General features: G+C 43.0%; 3 protein-coding genes across 13 annotated transcripts in view; 2 read left to right on the forward strand and 1 right to left on the reverse strand.

Annotated features, from left to right (window-relative positions):
• mia2 (MIA SH3 domain ER export factor 2) overlaps positions 1–1,969 on the forward strand; it is a 34,629-nt gene extending 32,660 nt beyond the window's left edge. For all 11 annotated transcript variants that reach the window (XM_029713110.1, XM_029713114.1, XM_029713113.1 and 8 more), the window contains one exon: positions 310–1,969. In XM_029713110.1, the coding sequence (XP_029568970.1) occupies positions 310–491 (182 nt within the window). In that variant the 3' untranslated portion in view covers positions 492–1,969. The remainder of the gene's footprint in view (positions 1–309) is intronic.
• A 228-nt stretch (positions 1,970–2,197) lies between these two features.
• On the reverse strand, positions 2,198–9,906 carry LOC115162124 (F-box only protein 33). The gene is made up of 4 exons (XM_029713123.1): positions 9,347–9,906; positions 8,448–8,558; positions 7,300–7,967; positions 2,198–7,001 (listed from the first exon to the last, which is right to left on the reverse strand). The coding sequence occupies exons 1-4, from the start codon at positions 9,883–9,885 to the stop codon at positions 6,736–6,738; spliced, it is 1,584 nt and encodes a 527-aa protein (XP_029568983.1). The 5' UTR covers positions 9,886–9,906; the 3' UTR covers positions 2,198–6,735.
• An 8,268-nt stretch (positions 9,907–18,174) lies between these two features.
• On the forward strand, positions 18,175–20,118 carry fam177a1 (family with sequence similarity 177 member A1). The gene is made up of 5 exons (XM_029713128.1): positions 18,175–18,273; positions 18,716–18,898; positions 19,022–19,088; positions 19,211–19,308; positions 19,460–20,118. Exons 1-5 carry the CDS (start codon positions 18,205–18,207, stop codon positions 19,649–19,651), a joined length of 609 nt encoding a protein of 202 aa, XP_029568988.1. The 5' UTR covers positions 18,175–18,204; the 3' UTR covers positions 19,652–20,118.
• The last annotated feature ends 46 nt before the right edge of the window (positions 20,119–20,164 follow it).

Here is a 20,164-nt window from a genome sequence, read left to right on the forward strand (position 1 = left end):
AGAAGCAGTGCGGCTTGGTTGTGTTTCGGAGGATTCACGGCTCTCGACCTTCGTCTCTCCCGTGTCCGTACAGGAGTTGCAGCGACAAGACTGTAACTACCAATTGGGGAGAAAAAGGGGTATAAAAAAAGTTAACGCATTAAAACTGCAGGTTTTAAGTAGTATTACATGTAATAATTTGTTTCTATTAAACTAAGTTTTGGGTGGGAGATGAAGATTGTCATTCCATACATCATTTGCTACATCTTGCAGGTTAAATGTCTCTCCCTTCATACTGTTAGACTGACTAAAATATAATTTCCCCTGTAGTGCGAGGACCACCTCCCCCGGGAATGTTCGGACGAGTCCCCCCTCCACCGCCGCAGCATATGGGGTACCCTCCCCTGAGGCCCCACCCAGACAGTTTTCCCCCTGGACCCCCTCCAAGGCCCTCCCCACCTGGCAGCGAAGTGTCCTCTGACCAGTCCCCCTCTTCACATGATGTCATCTGAGCCAGCTCTCTCTGTGCGGGAGAAACTCTCTCGGCCCGCTTCCTGTGTGAAACTTCACTTCCTGTTGTGATAGTAGTGAGCGTGTGTTCAGGGACTGTTTCCTGAAGTGTAACTTCAACATTCATGTGACTCTTTCTCCCTTTTTTAGAGGTTGGGAGTGGAATTGTTGCACACACAAACATAGATCACTGTGTCTTAGGACTTAATAGGAGAACAATGCAGTACCACTAGGAGTTTTACACAACTGGAAGTACTGAGTGATCATTTATGTAAGTTTTTTGTAGATTCACATAGCTGTAGGAGTCATAATACCCAGCAGTCAAACAGGGAATTGTTTTTCCAACCATTTTTCCCATAGGGGATTTTAGAAACACTTAAAATGGATGAATTGAGGCAAAGGTAAGAATCTCTGTATTAACGATCTAATTTTCGCTAAATGTATACTGAACAAAAATATAAATGCAACATGCAAGAATTTCACTAATAGTTCATGAGGAAATCAGTCCATTAGGCCCTAATCTATGGATCTCACATGACTGGGACTACAGATATGCAGCTGTTGGTCATAGATACCTTATGATCGGGAAGCCCTTTTCTTGTCATGGTATCTGTGCATTCAAGTTGCCATTGATAAAATGCTATTTTGCCCATACCATAACCCCACCACCATGTTCACAACAAACATCAGCAAACCGATCACCCACATGACACCATACATGTGGTCTGTGGATGCCAAATTCTCTAAAATGGCGGAGGCGGCTTATTGGCGAGGAAATTATCTTGAAAAACAGTTTTGGTGGGCATTCCTGCAGTAAGCATGCCAATTGAACGCTCCCTCAAAACATCTGTAGCATGTGACAACTGCACATTTTAAAGTGGCCTTATTGTCCCCAGCACAAGGGGCACATGTGTAATGATAATGCTGTTTGGTGTCACCTAGAGATGACTTGCATGGATTTGTCGTTTTGCATGTCTACTAATTAGCATTTTTGAATCTGAGTAAATAGAGCCGACTATATTCAAGTCTCCTTTGTCCGAGAGCGTTAGATGGTTAGCAAAATGTCACGCCAGGGTAAGCCTACATGAAACACAGCCCGTAAGTGTTTATGAAATCCCTACAGGAAAAGTGGAAAAACGATTGGAACCATTTCTGACCGCTAGGTGTTATGGGTATGATGACTCTATAGCTATGTGAATCTGCCTTGTTCTGAGTGGCGACTTAGACTAACTTGAAGGGTGTGTTTGCTTGTAATGTCAAAGGCCTTTTAAATCAATCTTATGTCCCTTGCATTCTTGACATGGGTATATAGAGATTGTGAAGAAATTGTATATACCACTCACATTTCCTGTCTAAATTGAGCTGAAAAATATTTTTTTTTAGCATTGAGGTCTTGAGAGTCCATAGTTTGATCATTGAAGAGATTTATTGTAAAAATGTAAAATGTTATGCTCAAGTAATTAAACTGTTGCAATGTTCATATAGTATCAATGTTTCATTAAATTACATTGGTCCTATTCAGGTATAGCTGTAACCTCATGATCTGAACCACAAGCTGTGCCAAGTCAAATGTCCAACGACATCTAGCTCTGACATGTTCCTGTAAGGTAAAATTACACCTGATGAATATTAAGGGTGAGATGTGGAACAAGATTAAACTAGGATCAGCAAAACTCAAATTAAACAATGAATAATACAAAAGACCATGTTTGTCTTTATAATGCTTTTATTCACTGATTAAAAGAAGCATTCAACATTGATTCAAATCAACATTCGGCTGGTTTACCCAATCTGTCAGGTTTTTTTCATTTTCATAGGATTTTCCTTCTTTAGCTATCTTGAAACCTTGGATCACTTTTCTAAATCAATAAAATTCTCTCCACACCTGGCATTTTCACACATGCGCCAGTGGATTTCCCGTTTGCAGATGTACATATAAAATCCAATGCTATGTGCTCACTTGAAACAGAACACACCTGTCCAAATATTTAAACATTTAAGATGGTAACAAACCGCTTACAAACTTTGTTCATAAATAGAACCCAGACATGTTGCATAAGAGTATATGTTTTGATATATACAAGTATGCAATGCGTTATTTTCTTCCCCGAAAGTTTATAAGGACGCAGCCCAGGTGTTCGCACTGCTCGTGCCCCCGTGGTTGCCACTTGTAATGTATGACTTATTTTATTGCAAACTGTCCTGATTTTAAACAAATGCACGACATTCGTACCACTTAACTGGGGCCTGCTGGCCAGTCTCATAGAGACCATGTCTGTAACCCACGGTTGCCTTTGAAACAGAGTTTGGCTTCCGAAGAATCAAGATCTTAAAACAATAATAATTGTAATAAGGCCAAGTATCGTAGCAAGTTATTTCCATTTGTAAGTGACAAAAAAAAGAAAAAGCCACTGGATTATATGCATTCCACTTGCATAGTTTGACTGCTGTAATGCAAGCCAGCCATTAAGAGATGTGGCTTGTTTTAAGCTCGCCTCCCTCCTGACCCTCACAACAGTGGACCTGTGGTATTACAGTGGTTCAGGTTTTTAATAATGGAATAAAACCAAAAGACAGAAAGCATCAGTTCTCCTCACTCAGGTCTCTTAACTTCAAGCATTTACACTCTTAAGGCTGGCATGAGTTAATTTAGCTGTAAAGTACTGTAGCTTCTATAGACAACAGTTAGACCTGCCCTCCAAGCAGCTCACTGTAGCTACACAGCTTCATCCTACTCAACGAGATTTGGATTGCAAATGCATATAAAGTGTTCAGAAATAATAAAACTATCAAATAAAAAGGGGATCCGACCTCACAGTTGTAACCTACAAATAACCCAACTGGTCTTTTTATCCATAGTAACAAAATATCCCCAGTCTGCTCTGCTGTGCCTTTTAACGTGCAGAAAGACTGGGCTACACAACCTCTATGCAAACAATTATTTTCATCAAAAGACCAGTTGTGACCAACCTACTGGATCCCGTTACCCTTCAAAACAAAGAATAAAAGAGTAAAAAAAAAAGATATCTCATGCAGACATTTGGCCATTTTGTTTGTTTTTAACTCCCCAGTGGAATGTTCCTTACACATTTCTTAGCAGCGTACTGGTCTGATAAAAATCAAGATTGGTTGATTCTATCTATACTTAAATTACATTCACTCTTCACAGTGAAACAGGTGCATTTGTAAAGAGAGAGCTCTACTGTTGTTGACCAAACCACAGCTCAGCTGTGCACCACATGTGGTCCAACTTCACCCCCTATTCAGTAAGTATATCATATTTCTAGAAGTATAGTAGTAGTTGTAAAGGAGTAGTCGTAGTAGTACATAACGGCTGATCAGCCACGGGCCCTGCCCTCTGCCAGCATGTGGGCACTTTATAAGAGTTGTTTCACACCGTGATCTTTGGCAGCTGACACAGACGCGCTGACAACGTTTTTAAAATCCAGTGACTTGTTGGAAAAAAATATTGATCCTAACTTTCATTATGATGTTGAGGCCTGAGCGATGGAAATCATTTCCTCCTCTCCCTCAACTGACAGTAACCCTGAGAAAGGCTGTTTCCTGCTCACTGGTGAGAAAGTGGTACACCATGTTTTACTTCAAACACACCATACACCCCCTTCTCTGATGTATGCACTTTTGAAACTTTACACAAAACACACAAAAAAAAACACTGATGCGTAAATGAGCTATGCTTCTGTAACGGTAGTCAAATGCGGTACTGGACAATGAACTGGAAACGAACGCAGAACAAATGGAACATTTGAAATGAAAGCTACTCTGGACTTAGGCACAGCATGAATGCAACATTAGGATGTTTTACACATTGTAACAATTGACTGGCATTCATCATCCTCTAACAAGGTCTTACCCTACCCCTGTACAGCACAAACGAGTTAACTCCAAATATAGAATATTATCTACCCTTTTTGGTGTGGTACTAAAAATTGACAGGACTTGAACACTTTTAGAATCCCTCTTAACATGCATATAGTTTCAATATGACTTTTTCCCCCCATATTGATGCTTCTCATGCATAAACCGTAGATAGACTAAGTTTACTCCGAGTGGAACCTTGCATGCAGGCTCATTTGACTGCAACAGCTAAACAGATTAGTAGTGGATTCCACAGGCTGATTGTGACATTGTTTGAAACATGGATCACACACACTTCTTGCCATCTGATGTCAGATGTTTCTATGCAAGGTAATTTTTTCCTCAATATACAGTACTTTCTCTCTTCTTTAACTGAAATGGCTGGCTTTGGTAGTACCAATGAAAGTCATGGGCACGGAGGAACGCAACAAGAAGCAATAGCCGACCGACGGCTTCATAACCACTCAAGGTCAAGAGATGTACTCTCGTCTTCTCTGGAATGTTACATCTCAGCAGCACAGAACAAGCAGAGTCCTACCCGAGAGGTCACCTATTCCAGGCCCCACACACTGTACTGCCTTATCAGTCAAGACTGGTTCCCTAAGCTTTACAAGCGAGGATAAAGAAGATATTTGTACGTAGGGGGAATCCTGGATAGCAGACAACTTTACACATTAAAAAAGGTTGTTAGCTTCACATTTACATTCTACCACTGAGCAACCAACTTCAGATTCCCTCTACTACTCTGAGCTCTAAAACAGCAAGTACACAACAATAGAAAACGTCATTAAAAGTCTTTTCACAGACGGACATCACGGATCTTAACCTTCTTAAAAGTTCAGTCGAGGGAACGAGGCGGGGCTAGAAAAATAAAACCAACAACCTCTGGTGTGCGTTGTGTTGGAAGATTTCTTTCCCCAGTATTAGTATCCAGTATTCAGTCCCACCAACACGCACACTGGCCCTCAGAACAACAGATAGCTTTGCATTAAAATAAAGCCTTCATTGGAAAAAAGTACAGAAAGTGCAAAAATCCTGAGATATGGAACAAGCAAATATATGCCTCCCTCCATCCAACGCTCAGCAGGTGAAACACTGTGGCCCTGGAGTCAGTCAACACAGCAAGTACTTTACCCTAAACTGTGAACAAGAGAAATACGTGCAAGGAGTAGTTTGCCATTCTTTAAACTCTTTCAACACCTTAATCTTAAAACAAATGTACGACTAAGTTTGTTTACCCCGTGGTAAAAGGGGCAGATTTGATGGCAAAAACGATTGAATCCAGAACACAAGGGGATTTCCAAGGCAACTGTGACTCAAGAAAAACTGGATTAAACTGACAGACTAGCTGATTGTTTCATAGTATACATCATCACCCCCACCACCACCATCATCATCATCATGTTTTGCCTACCTGAGACAGACAGAGGATTTTTCTGAGAGCAAACTGCAGCGCATGACTCTCAATGCTGACCCCTGACTAAAGTACTGCAGCTGTACATAGGCAGCTCAAAGGGTCTCAGCATGAGTGTGTCAGTGTGGAAACCTTAGCAATTGGTTTCACCAGCAGAACTGTATCACATCCCACCTCTGGGCTGAGAAGAACCAGCAGGATCTTAGTCCCGTAACATAGCAATCATATTATCTCCAAAACACAAAAGTAAAGAGCAGACAGGAAGGGAGGGGTTAGGGGGGCCTAACAGTCCACCAGCACTGTCCCTCCCTCTGCCGGAAGACCACTGGACTAATCTCCCCTTAAAAAGGTGAGCAAACAATTACAAAGGATTCCGTCATTGCAAAAAGCCAAGGTGGATTAACTGATAAGTTAGTTTACGGTAACTCAGCACTTGCCAAGAGAAAAACAACAAACAGACAAAACCAAAAAGAAAACTTGCAATACAAGTAAGCTAGCTGTGTAAAAAAAGCCCCCTCCATACACCAATCGCTCAATTAGCTACTAATCAAATACCCGACTATACTCTCCTATTCATAAGCAGGATATATATAGATAGATATAAATAGAGCTAATACTGATTAAACACAGCACATATAAAGGATTAGTTCATTCTACAAAGAAAGAAAATATAAACAAAAAATAAAGTATGCAAATGAGATAGGACCCATAAGGTTTAGATTATATCATCATGACAAGCACTGAGCATGTGCAGCAGGCCAGACCAGGGTCGTGTTCTTTAGGGAACGCAACAGAAAACGTTTCAAAACGTTTTGCAACAGAAAACAGAAGGTGAGTGTTTCTTACTGGACAAGTCCGGGTAGTCCCTCCCTATTTAGGTCTTGTTTTCTTCCGTTTGGTGCCTAATGAACACGACCCAGATGGAGGCTCGGCCTGACGGCTGTAGCGCTAGCCTACATGCCCAGGCTGAAGCTCTGCATCTCCCTGTGGAAGTGCTGGGTGGGCTCGCTGAGGACCAAGTTGGAGTCCATGGAGGGGTGCCAGATGCGCCCCAGGCCCTGGGACACCTCCTTCACCAGGTTGTGGACGGGGTCACCCTCCATGAAGACACCCTGGTCCGGGTCGAAGTCGATACTCTCCTCGGACACAGCCAGGACCTTGAGGCTGGAGCCACGTAGACGGGAGATGGCCACCAGGTTGTGGGACCACACAGTGTAGCCTGTGGTGTTCAGACAGAGGAGAATCACATTGAACACCACTGTAGAATAAACATACTGCATACTGAATGTAAACCAACTCCATTTGATCTGTGCTATACAAATCAACATGCTGCCAATATGACCTCTACACTGTACACACACTAGACATAACATTACTCCTATAAAATAAGCAGTTATACATCTTTTCTATCTGAGCAACTAGAACCCATGATATTTGAAATCACACCCGTTAAAATGTTAGGCTACACTAAAAGTGTTGAGCTATGTAATACTAGCTTTTGACCCAGGCTGACTCACCATGGATGACCAGGACAGAGAGGTGTACGCAGCGCCAGGTCAGTAGGACCAGCGGGTCTTCGTTGCGGTTGACGCTGAGGTCAGGGAAGCCGGTGTCATCCCTCATCAGGACGAAGTGGCTCAGGGTCTTGTTGTACTGCTGGGAAATGAGCTCCAGAGTGCCATCTGTGACCAGGGTGGAGTAGCTGTCCAGGTGGATCCTCTCCAGGGGCAGGCTGGGCTTTAACACCCTCAGCAGGTCCTGGCTGGACACATCCAGGGCCATCATGTAGACCCGCAGGTTAGCGCAGCGTCGGACCAGGGCCTTCCAGTCATCCTCACTGGCGGTGCAATCCAGTGGCTTGGCCTCCAGAGCGGCGCCATTCACCATCAAGGAGAGGCGGTGTAGTGGAGCACGGTGTCCTCCAGCCAGCAGGCGGCACATCTCAGAGGTGAAGTCACAGAAGTCGAGGGCCAGGGAACGCAGGTGGACAAGGCGCTCCAGCTCCACAGGGGAGGACAGGCAGGGCAGCTGGTTGTCCAACAGGCTGAGGTGCTCCAGGGAGGCAGCGCTGGGGTTGGACAGAGAGGCCAGGGAGCAGGGGGTCACCACACCCAGCATGAAGGCTGAGGACAGCCACTTCATCTGCCTGCTGTTAGACAAAACTTCCACTAACAGCTGCTGGATTCTATTCCAGGCCAGAGGAATACAAACACAAAGAGAGAGAAAGTTCAAATCTGTGTAACGTCTTTGACTCTCATATCTGCAAATAAAAGCCTACTCTAAATGAAAATGAATACAGGAAGACAAAAAAAATAGGCAGAACATAAATCCTATTAGATTACCTGGGGCAGTAGGTAGCCGAGTGTTTAGAGCATTGGCCCAGTAACCGAAAGGTTGCTAGATCAAATCCCCGAGCTGACAAGGTCAAAATCTATCATTCTGCCCCTGAACAAGGCACTGTTCTTAGGCCTTCATTGTAAATAAGAATTAGTTCTTAACTGACTTGCCTAGTCAAATAAAGGTTAAATAATAAAATTAAAAAACTAGTTGTGTGTTCTATATGTAATTCTATGAGGCAGAATTTCAACTGAGGACAGTTTGTACTGTGATTGTGACCCATATATGCCCTTTTGTCACCTTGGGCAAGATATAAAAAGACACTCACTCTTTGATTTTCACTCCTCCTTGGTCAACCTGGTTGAGATAGGTACTGTCCAGAATGCCCTCATCCTGAAGAACGCTGGTATCCCCATACAGACTCAGCTTCTGGAGATTTCTAGAGCAAGAAAGTAGTATGAGCTTTAGACAAAACCGGACACAATCAGCCATAGTGGAGGTCAGTGACAGTATGTTCTAATTGTACTCTGCAACAAACACGACTGCAAACAAGCTCAAACAGTATGCACTTCCTCACCAATTTGCCAGAAGGCCTGTGACAATCAGCACCTTTCAGCATCACTGGTGTACACCACAAACCCAGCATTCCTCATATGACTGTACAACCAACATCTCTAGAGCTCTCTTTCACAAGTGTGCTGTTATTGAATGAGTACTGGAATTAACTACCAACAAAGAAATGCCTCAAGACAGCTTTAGTCTCCCTATGTGGCAGTGCAATTGGAACTTTTCAGGACAGTACGTGTCCAAAAGATATTGGCATATTGCTAGTACCGGGTTGAGAAGCCGGACTTACAAATGAAAGCATGCTGCCAATGTCATTGCGGACCTTAGTGGTTCCGTGTATAGATTACCTGAGCATGACCACCACTGCTGCAGCAATGTCGTTCAAGTCAGAAAAAACAGACTTCAGACTGTCATGTCCTATATACCAAGTAGCTAGCTTATAGCTTGAATAGGCGAAAAACGACACGTCAATCAGGCAGAACACGCAGAAATCCGTAGAGAACGACATGACCCGATTACGTAATGACATTGTGGGTTTGTTTATAGTTAGGCTAGCTAAAGGTTAGCTCGCTGACTACGCAGACCCAACACACTCAAATTGGCGAGTATGGCGTAGCTGACGCACTTTGCATTAAACATTATGTTGATGTATCCAACTACCTGTTGTTTCGAATACATCCGAGGACACACAACACCTGGTCCAAATAGGTGATAATTGCGTCTTTCCAGCGGTCGGGGAACTGAGGGTCGCTTTCGACAGATTCCATCCTGCCCTCCACACCATTCAATGGCCTTAGATATCCTTCAACTGGGGCAAACTCGAGCTGTAACTCGTGCACGAAGGAGCCAAACTTCCTCATGAGAAAGTCTAATCTTGGGGTCTGTTCGGAGCCATAGCCTCCCCCATTCGAGCCACCTCCGACACGCAACTTGAGCTCCGTCCAAAGCGATGGGTAAAACAGACACTCCCTCCAGCGAGAGCACACGGACGAGGCCCGAAGCTTGTCACGGTCGGACAAGAATGAAAATATGTGGACGATAAGCTCGCTTGGTAAAGCCATGGCTCCAACACCCCCGCACAGCGCCATGGCGCAGGCCACTAAACTATTATTCGCAAACAAAAGTGTAAATATAACCGTTGTAAGATTGTGCGACAACGGTACTGTTCCGCTACTCTCTATGTGGAAAACAAACAACATTCAGCAGCTTTGCATTCAATACTATTGGATCATACCACTTCTATGACTACGTGGGGAAGAAAACAATACTCTGCAAAATCCCACTTATGAAACAGGTCGACATAGTTTGTTTTCCTTATGAAAATACATATGTTTGATACACGTTTAGTTTCCCTATAGTATGTTGTCCATTTAGTTGTACTGACGACATCTACAAATATATTATTATTTTATCAAGCCATTTGGAGAAATGGTTTGACCCAAGTGCTGTTATTTTTGCCATACCTCTCAAGTGCGCAAGGTGGAGTACTTTCATTGCAGTTGAGCCCCGCACTATTCTACTGGATTTCTAAAAATAAAAGAGTAAAATTGTCATTTTATTGGATTCTCTGACCACGCCAAGACCACGTCGTTCAATCAATCAAATGTATTTATAAAGCCCTTCTTACATCAGCCGATGTCACAGAGTGCTATACAGAAACCCAGCCTAAAACCCCAAACAGCAAGTAATGCAGATGTAGAAGCACTGTGGCCAGGAAAAGCACCCTAGAAAGGCGGGAACATAGGAAGAAACCTAGAGAGGAACCAGGCTCTGAGGGGTGGACAGTCCTCTTCTGGCTGTGCCGGTGGAGATTATAACAGTACATGGCCAACATTCATAGATGACCAGCAGGGTCAAATAATAATAATCACAGTGGTTGCAGAGGGTGCAACAGGTCAGCACCTCAGGAGTAAATGTCAATTGGCGTTTCATAGCCGAGCATTCAGAGTTCGAGACAGCAGGTGCAGTAGAGAGAGAGAGTCGAAAACAGCAGGTCCAGGACAAGGTAGAACACCCAGTGAACAGATCAGGGTTCCATAGCCGCAGGCAGAGCAGTTGAAACTGGAGCAGCAGCACGACTAAGTGGACTGGGGACAGCAAGGCGTCATCAGGCCAGGTAGTCCTGAGGCATGGTCCTAGGCCTCAGGTCCTCCGGGAGGGAAGGGAGAGAGAATTAGAGGGAGAAAACTTAAATTCACACAGGACACTGGATAAGACAGGAGAATTACACCAGATATAACAGACTGACTCTAGCCCCCGACACAAACTATTGCAGCATAGATACTGGAGGCTGAGACAGGAAGGGTCGGGAGACACTGCGGCCCAGTCCAACGATTCCCCCGGGCAGGGCCAACCAGGCAGGATATAACCCCACCCACTTTGCCAAAGCAGAGCACCCACACCACTAGAGGGATATCCGCAAACCACCAACTTACTACCCTGAGACAAGGCTGAGTATAGCCCACGAAGATCTACCCCACGTCACGAGCCCGAGGGGGCACTAACCCGGACAGGAAGATCACGTCAGTAACTCAACCCACTCAAGTGACGCACCCCTCCTAGGGACGGCATGGAAGAGCACTAGTAAGCCAGAGGCAGAGAATCCCAGTGGAGAGAGGGGAACCGGCCAGGCAGAGACAGCAAGGGTGGTGCGTCGCTCCAGTGCCTTTTCATTCACCTTCGCACCCTTGGGCCAGACTACACTCAATCATAGGACCTACTGAAGAGATGAGTGTTCAATAAAGACTTAAAGGTTGAGTCTGCGTCTCTCACATGGATAGGCAGGCCATTCCATAAAAATAGAGCTCTATAGGAGAAAGCCCTAGGGACAATAAGGAGGCCTGCGTCTTGTGACCGTAGCGTACATATAGGTGCAGTGGGGGAAAAAAGTATTTGATCCCCTGCTGATTTTGTACATTTGCCCACTGACAAAAAAAGGATCAGTCTATAATTTTAATGGTAGGTTTATTTGAACAGTGAGAGACAGAATAACAACAAAAATATCCAGATAAACTCATGTCAGAAATGTTATAAATTGATTTGCATTTTAATGAGGGAAATAAGTATTTGACCCCTCTCAATCAGAAAGATTTCTGGCTCCCAGGTGTCTTTTATACAGGTAACGAGCTGAGATTAGGAGCACACTCTTAAAGGGAGTGCTCCTAACTGCAGCTTGTTACCTGTAAAAAGACTCCAAACGAATCCAAACTCTCCACCATGGCCAAGACCAAAGAGCTCTCCATGGATGTCAGGGACAAGATTGTAGACCTACACAAGGCTGGAATGGGCTACAAGACCATCGCCAAGCAGCTTGGTGAGAAGGTGACAACATTTGGAGCAATTATTCGCAAATGGAAGAAACACAAAAGAACTGTCAATATCCCTCGACCTGGGGCTCCATGCAAGATCTCACCTCGTGGAGTTGCAATGATCATGAGAACGGTGAGGAATCAGCCCAGAACTACACGGGAGGATCTTGTCAATGATCTCAAGGCAGCTGGGACCATAGTCACCAAGAAAACAATTGGTAACACACTACGCCATGAAGGACTGAAATCCTGCAGCGCCCGCAAGGTCCCCCTGCTCAAGAATACATATACATGCCCGTCTGAAGTTTGCCAATGAACATCTGAATGACTCAGAGGACAACTGGTAAAAGTGTTGTGGTCAGATGAGACCAAAATGGAGCTCTTTGACGTCAACTCAACTCGCCATGTTTGAAGGAGGAGGAATGCTGCCTATGACCCCAAGAACACCATCTCCACCGGCAAACATGGAGGTGGAAACATTATGCTTTCGGGGTGTTTTTCTGCTAAGGGGACAGGACAACTTCACCGCATCAAAGGACGGGGCCATGTACCGTCAAATCTTGGGTGAGAACCTCCTTCCCTCAGCCAGGGCATTGAAAATGTGTCGTGGATGGGTATTCCAGCATGACAATGACCCAAAACACACAGCCAAGGCAACAAAGGAGTGGCTCAAGAAGAAGCACATTAACGTCCTGGAGTGGCCTAGCCAGTCTCCAGACCTTAATCCCATAGAAAATCTGTGGAGGGAGCTGAAGGTTCGAGTTGCCAAACGTCAGCCTCGAAATCTTAATGACTTGGAGAAGATCTGCAAAGAGGAGTGGGACAAATTCCCTCCTGAGATGTGTGCAAACCTGGTGACCAACTACAAGAAACGTCTGACCTCTGTGATTGCTAACAAGGGTTTTGCCACCAAGTACTAAGTCATGTTTTGCAGAGGGGTAAAATACTTATTTCCCTCATTAAAATGCAAATCATTTTATAACATTTTTGACATGCGTTTTTCAGATTTTTTTTGTTTTTATTCTGTCTCTCACTGTTCAAATAAACCTACTATTAAAATTATAGACTGATCATTGCTTTGTAAGTGGGCAAAAGTACAAAATCAGCAGGGGATCAAATACTTTTCCCCCCCACTGTATGTACGACAGGTCCAAATCGGAGAGATAGGTAGGAGCAAGCCCATGCAATGCTTTGTAGGTTAGCGGTAAAACCTTGAAATCAGCCCTAGCCTTCACGGGAAGCCAGTTTAGAGAGGCTAGCACTGGAGTAATATGATCACATTTTTGGGTTCGAGTCAAGATTCTAGCAGCCATGTTAAGCATTAACTGAAGTTTATTTAGTGCTTTATCCAGGTAGCCGGGAAGTAAAGCATTGCAGTAGTCTAATCTAGAAGTAACAAAAGCATGGATTAGATTTTCTGCATTATTTTTGGACAAAACGTTTCAGAGTTTTGCAATGTTATGAAAATGGAAAAAAGCTGTCCTTGAAATAGTATTGATATGTTCGTCAAAAGAGATATCAGGATCAAGAGTAACGCCAAGGTCCTTCACAGTTTTATTTGAGATGATGGTACAACCATCAAGATTAATTGTCAGATCCAACAGAAGATCTCTTTGTTTCTTGTGACCTAGAACTAGCATCTCTGTTTTGTCTGAGTTTAAAAGTAAAAAATGTGCCGTCACCCACTTCCAGGGAGAGCAATTTTAGGGCTTCACCATATTTTATCGAAATGTAGAGCTGTGTATCGTCCGCATAGCAGTGAAAGTTAACATTATGTTTCCGAATGACATCACCAAGAGGTAAAATATATTGTGAAAACAATAGTTGTCCTAAAATGGAACCTCGAGGAACACCGAAACGTACAATTGATTTGTCAGAGGACAAACCATCCACAGACACAAACTGATATACAGTGCCTTGCGAAAGTATTCGGCCCCCTTGAACTTTTCGACCTTTTGCCACATTTCAGGCTTCAAACATAAAGATATAAAACTGTAATTTTTTGTAAAGAATCAACAACAAGTGGGACACAATCATGAAGTGGAACGAAATTTATTGGATCTTTCAAACTTTTTTAACAAATAAAAAACTGAAAAATTGTCAGTGCAAAATTATTCAGCCCCTTTACTTTCAGTGCAGCAAACTCTCTCCAGAAGTTCAGTGAGGATCTCTGAATGATCCAATGTTGACCTAAATGACTAATGATGATAAATAGAATCCACCTGTGTGTAATCAAGTCTCCGTATAAATGCACCTGCTCTGTGATAGTCTCAGAGGTCCGTTTAAAAGGCAGAGGGCATCATGAAGAACAAGGAACACACCAGGCAGGTCCGAGATACTGTTGTGGAGAAGTTTAAAGCCGGATTTGGATACAAAAAGATTTCCCAAGCTTTAAACATCCCAAGGAGCACTGTGCAAGCGATAATATTGAAATGGAAGGAGTATCAGACCACTACAAATCTACGAAGACCCGGCCGTCCCTCTAAACTTTCAGCTCATACAAGGAGAAGACTGATCAGAGATGCAGCCAAGAGGCCCATGATCACTCTGGATGAACTGCAGAGATCTACAGCTGAGGTGGGAGACTCTGTCCATAGGACAACAATCAGTCGTGTACTGCACAAATCTGGCCTTTATGGAAGAGTGGCAAGAAGAAAGCCATTTCTTAAAGATATCCATAAAAAGTGTCGTTTAAAGTTTGCCACTAGCCACCTGGGAGACACACCAAACATGTGGAAGAAGGTGCTCTGGTCAGATGAAACCAAAATCAAACTTTTTGGCAACAATGCAAAACGTTATGTTTGGCGTAAAAGCAACACAGCTCATCACCCTGAACATACTATCCCCACTGTCAAACATGGTGGTGGCAGCATCATGGTTTGGGCCTGCTTTTCTTCAGCAGGGGCAGGGAAGATGGTTAAAATTGATGGGAAGATGGATGGAGCCAAATACAGGACCATTGTGGAAGAAAACCTGATGGAGTCTGCAAAAGACCTGAGACTGGGATGGAGATTTGTCTTCCAACAAGACAATGATCCAAAACATAAAGCAAAATCTACAATGGAATGGTTCACAAATAAACATATCCAGGTGTTAGAATGGCCAAGTCAAAGGCCAGACCTGAATCCAATCGAGAATCTGTGGAAAGAACTGAAAACTGCTGTTCACAAACGCTCTCCATCCAACCTCACTGAGCTCGAGCTGTTTTGCAAGGAGGAATGGGCAAAAATTTCAGTCTCTCGATGTGCAAAACTGATAGAGACATACCCCAAGCGTCTTACAGCTGTAATCGCAGCAAAAGGTGGCACTACAAAGTATTAACTTAATGGGGCTGAATAATTTTGCACGCCCAATTTTTCAGTTTTTTATTTGTTAAAAAAGTTTGAAATATCCAATAAATTTCATTCCACTTCATGATTGTGTCCCACTTGTTGTTGATTCTTCACAAAAAATTACAGTTTTATATCTTTATGTTTGAAGCCTGAAATGTGGCAAAAGGTCGAAAAGTTCAAGGGGGCCGAATACTTTCGCAAGGCACTGTATTTCCGACAGATAAGATCTAAACCAGGCTAAAACTTGTCTGTGTAGACCAGTTAGGGTTTCCAATCTCTCCAAAAGAATGTGGTGATCGATGGTGTCAAAAGCAGCACTAAGGTCTAGGAGCACGAGGACAGATGGAGAGCCTTGGTCTGATGCCTTTAAAAGGTAATTTACCACCTTCATGAGTGCAGTCTCAGTTCTTTGATTGGGGTCTAAAACAAGGCTAAAGCGTTTCGTATACATTGTTGTCTTCAGGACGGCAGTGACTTGCTGCGCAACAGCTTTTCCCATTTTTTGAGAGGAATGGGAGATTTGATATAGGCCGATAGTTTTTTTATATTTTCTGGGTCAAGGTTTGTCTTTTTCAAGAGAGGCTTTATTACTGCCACTTTTAGTGAGTTTGATACACATTCGGTGGATAGGGAGCCATTAATTATGTTCAACATAGGAGAGCCAAGCACAGGAAGCAGCTCTTTCAGTAGTTTAGTTGGAATAGGGTCCAGTACGCAGCTTGAAGGTTTAGAAGCCATAATTATTTTCATGAATGTGTCAAGAGATATAGGATTTTAAAAACTTGAGTGTTTCCATTGATCCTAGGTCCTGGCAGTGTTGTGCAGACTCATGACAAATGAGCTTTGGAGAAATATGCAGATTCAAAGAGGAGTCCGTAATTTGCTTTCTAATGGTTATGATATTTTCGTTGAAGAAGTTCATGAATTCATCACTGCTGGAGTGAAAGCCATCCTCTCTTGCTGCTTTTTAGTTAGCTTTGCGACAGTATACATTTTTTTATTTTGGATTGTTCTTATTCTGCTCAATTAGTTTGGAAAAATAGGATGATTGAGCAGCAGTGAGGGCCCTTCGATATTGCACGGTACTGTCTTTCCAAGCTTGTCGGAAGTCTTCCAGTTTGGCGGAGCTCCATTTCCATTCCAATTTTCTGAATGCTTGCTTCAGGCCTCTAGTATTTTCTGTATACCAGGGAGCTAGTTTATTGTGACAAATGTTTTTGTACTCCGACGTCCTTGGGTAGGTGGAGGGAGTCTGGAAGGGCATCTAGGAATCTTTGGGTTGTCTGAGAATTCATAGCACGGCTTTTGATGATCCTTGGCTGGGGTCTAAGCAGATTATCTGTTGCGATTGTAAACGTAATAAGATGGTGGTCCGATAGTCCAGGATTATGAGGAAAAACATTAAGATCCACAATATTTATTCCACGGGACAAAACTTTGTCCAGGGTATGACTGTGGCAGTGAGTAGGTCCAGAGACAAAACCCACTGAGTCGATGATGGCTCCGAAAGCCTTTTGGATCTGTGGACCTTTCCATGTGAATATTAAAGTCACCAAACATGTGAATATTATCTGCCATGACTACAAGGTCCGATAAGAATTCAGGGAACTCAGTGGGGAACTCTGTATATGGTCCTGCAGGTCTGTAAACAGTAGCTATAAAAAGTGATTGAGTAGGCTGCATAGATTTCATGACTAGAAGCTCACAAGACAAAAACGCAGTCTTTTTTCTTTTTTTTTTAGGTAAATTGAAATTTGCTATCATAAATGTTAGCAACACCTCCGCCTTTGCGGGATGCGCAGGGGATATGGTCACTAGAGTAACCAGGAGGAGAGGACTCATTTAACACAGTAAATTCATCAGGCTTAAGCCATGTTTCAGTCAGGCCAATCACATCAAGATTATGATCAGTGATTAGTTAATTGACTATAACTGCCTTGGAAGTGAGGGATCTAACATTAGAGGGATCTAACATTAAGTAGCCCTATTTTGAGATATCATAATCTTTTTCAATAATGACAGGAATGGAGGAGGTCTTTATTCCAGTGAGATTGCTAGTGAACACCGCCATGATTAGTTTTGCCCAACCGAGATCGAGGCTGAGCTGACTACACTAACTATGCTAGTGCCAGACTCCACTAAACTGGCAGGCTGGCTGGCAGCCTGCTGCCTGGTGTGCACCCTATCTCATTGTGGAGCTAGAGGAGTTAGAGCCCTGTCACTCCTGAGCAAGCCAAGCTTGGTTCTGTTTCTGGACACCCGATTAGACAACATGTTGTGGATGAGTCGGATGAGTCCCAGAAAGAGGGCATATTATCTACAAATTCTTTCTTTTGGGAGGCACAGAAAACAGTTTTCAACCAGCGATTGAGTTGTGAGACTGTTGTAGAGCTCATCACTCCCCCTAACTGGGAGGGGGCCAGAGACAATTACTCAATGCCGACACATCTTTCTAGCTAATTTACACGCTGAAGCTATGTTGTGCTTGGTGACCTCTGACTGTTTCATCTGAACATCGTTGGTGCCGACGTGGATAACAATATCCCTATACTCTCTACACTCGCCAGTTTTAGCCTTAGCCAGCCCCCTCTTCAGATTAGTTTTTACGTCGGTAGCCCTGCCCCCTGGTAACTTACTTATGCGTTATATTTTTTATTTTAAATGATTATTATTATTTTTGCGTTACATTTATTGTCCTGTGTAAGTAAAAGCAGGAAATGCATCACCTATGCCTCTACTGCCATTCATTCCAATTAGACAGGTTTTGGATTTCTCCCTGACCAAGGTGGCTGCCATTGTTACCCGTCTAGTAATTTAATAGGATCTCTATGACCAAACCCCTATCCACGTCACTTCCGACATTTGAGGGAGAAGTGAGATGGCAGAGCTGTCGCTATATCTCACTAATGTCAACATCTCTTTGGGGAAAGCTATGGACGCCGAAAAGGTGCGATTGTGTCATAATTGCAATTTTAGATCTGTACTCATGAGTTTAGCCAATAAAAAACGATTGTGTGTTGTGTTTGTTTTAGCTAGCGATCTAACGTTAATACTTCCTTGTAGCATCAGCAACTAGCTATATATCTAGCTTTCTATTTCGAACATGAATAAATATGTGCATTCTGTAGGCTATTTGTTCACAATTATAACACAGACATAGCTGGCTATGAATCAGTCACTCACAGAAACTGCTTGAAAACCCTGTTGGAATGTTTTCATTCAAATGGGGATTTACTAACCTCAAAATAACGTGAGACAAATGTAAACAGCCCTATAATGTAGCTGCTAAGTTTTCTAGTGCTAACATGATAGTAAAATCCTGTTTCTACCAGCTGTAACCAAACATGTCTTGAGAATAGACTGTTTTTGTTGTTTTTGATGATTGACAGAGCTCCAATATGGTGAAGGAGTTTGAGAGTGTGGAGCTGGGAGACATAGGGATGAAGAAGCAGAAGGTGCCCCGAAGAACGATTTACTTTGCCAGTGGAGAGACCATGGAGGAATACAGCACAGATGAAGAAGAAGAGGAGGAAGTGCAAGCTTCTATAGCTGTTAAGACCTCAGCTGACCCTGTTGGTTTCTATGTCCTTATAAATTCAAATTGGACTTTACTCCATGACATGAGCTTGAATAGAATGAAATATTCCTGCATTTTGTTAACTTTGTTTTCTTATTGTGTCATATTTTTGTTATAGTCCAGGTTGACTTGGGGTCCATATTTTTTGTTTCACATGTGGAGAGTGGCAACCTCCACTATTTCAGGTAAATGTGGTATTACGTATACTAGACTAAAGATACACATATGATGAGTGTCAAAATATATCCTATATAAAATGTCATGTTCTGTGTCTTGGTAATACTGTGCCTCTGCCTTGTGCTTTCAGTTTGTGACTATCTTGGGGAGAGAATGGCCTCATTGTTTGGCATTACCTCACCTAAGTACCAGTATGCTATTGACGAGTACTACAGAATGAAAAAGGAGGTACGTTGTCTTGTCAATGGGGGAAGCATCTACTGGCAGACCTTGGAATGCTTAATTACTACTAATGTGTTACCACTATTTTGTCACTACTTGTTACTACTCCAAGGTGTAGTTTAGTATCCCTGCTCCTCATTCATGTTGTGACTGACAGGAGGAGGAGGAGGAGGAGGAGAACCGGCTGTCTGAGGAGGCAGAGCGTCGTTTTGAGGAGCGTGACCAGGAGATGCAGCAGCCAGCCATGGAGCAGCCGGAGGGTAAAGCCTCCTTTGTCAACGTCACCTTTGAGCTGGATCAAGATGCCACACCTGATGCCAACAGATTCCCTGCACCCATCCCCACCTAACAGTTCAATTAAATGGACATCTTCACATTTCACGATGTAGCCTCCTCAGCATTTTTGCTATAGTGTAGTTCTTATTTTTGTATCATATTGATCATGTTCTATTAATACTGTAAGTCAGACATGAGACAGAATACATATTTTTTAGTTGCTGTGTTGTCAATATGCATTAACTTTTGTGTGCAATGAACATTGCTGTGCGTCAGTGAATGAGCACACACATTATAGATATGATGCTGATTTTAACTATTTGCAGGTTTAAGAGATCTCTATGATACATTTTTTCAGGTACTTAATAACATTGTTATACAATAAGTTAGCAGCAAGATAAGTGACCTTTCTAAAACCATTTCAGAGGTGGATAATGTTATTGGAATAGTTGTTTTATTTCAGTTGGAAATTGCTTTTTATATTCATTGTCAACTATGATAATTTCCCCTTAAAATACCCACAAATATCCTATTGCTTTACTATGACTAGTTCTCCTGTTCTTTTCAGAAAGTTCATCAAAATAAT

Source organism: Salmo trutta, chromosome 25, assembly GCF_901001165.1.
Source record: "Salmo trutta chromosome 25, fSalTru1.1, whole genome shotgun sequence".
Classification (NCBI taxonomy): domain Eukaryota; kingdom Metazoa; phylum Chordata; class Actinopteri; order Salmoniformes; family Salmonidae; genus Salmo; species Salmo trutta.

What these genes read in the sequence shown, in the direction of transcription:
- fam177a1 (XM_029713128.1), top strand. Translation starts at nt 18,205, where the DNA reads ATGGCAGAGCTGTCGCTATATCTCACTAATGTCAACATCTCTTTGGGG. An exon ending in AAGCTATGGACGCCGAAAAG is followed by an intron (nt 18,274 to 18,715) that starts GTGCGATTGTGT and finishes GATGATTGACAG; the next exon opens with AGCTCCAATATGGTGAAGGA. An exon ending in GGCAACCTCCACTATTTCAG is followed by an intron (nt 19,089 to 19,210) that starts GTAAATGTGGTA and finishes TTGTGCTTTCAG; the next exon opens with TTTGTGACTATCTTGGGGAG.
- LOC115162124 (XM_029713123.1), bottom strand. Translation starts at nt 9,885, where the DNA reads ATGTTGTTTGTTTTCCACATAGAGAGTAGCGGAACAGTACCGTTGTCG. An exon ending in GGATGTATTCGAAACAACAG is followed by an intron (nt 8,559 to 9,346) that starts GTAGTTGGATAC and finishes TTCTTGCTCTAG; the next exon opens with AAATCTCCAGAAGCTGAGTC. An exon ending in CTCTGTCCTGGTCATCCATG is followed by an intron (nt 7,002 to 7,299) that starts GTGAGTCAGCCT and finishes TGAACACCACAG; the next exon opens with GCTACACTGTGTGGTCCCAC.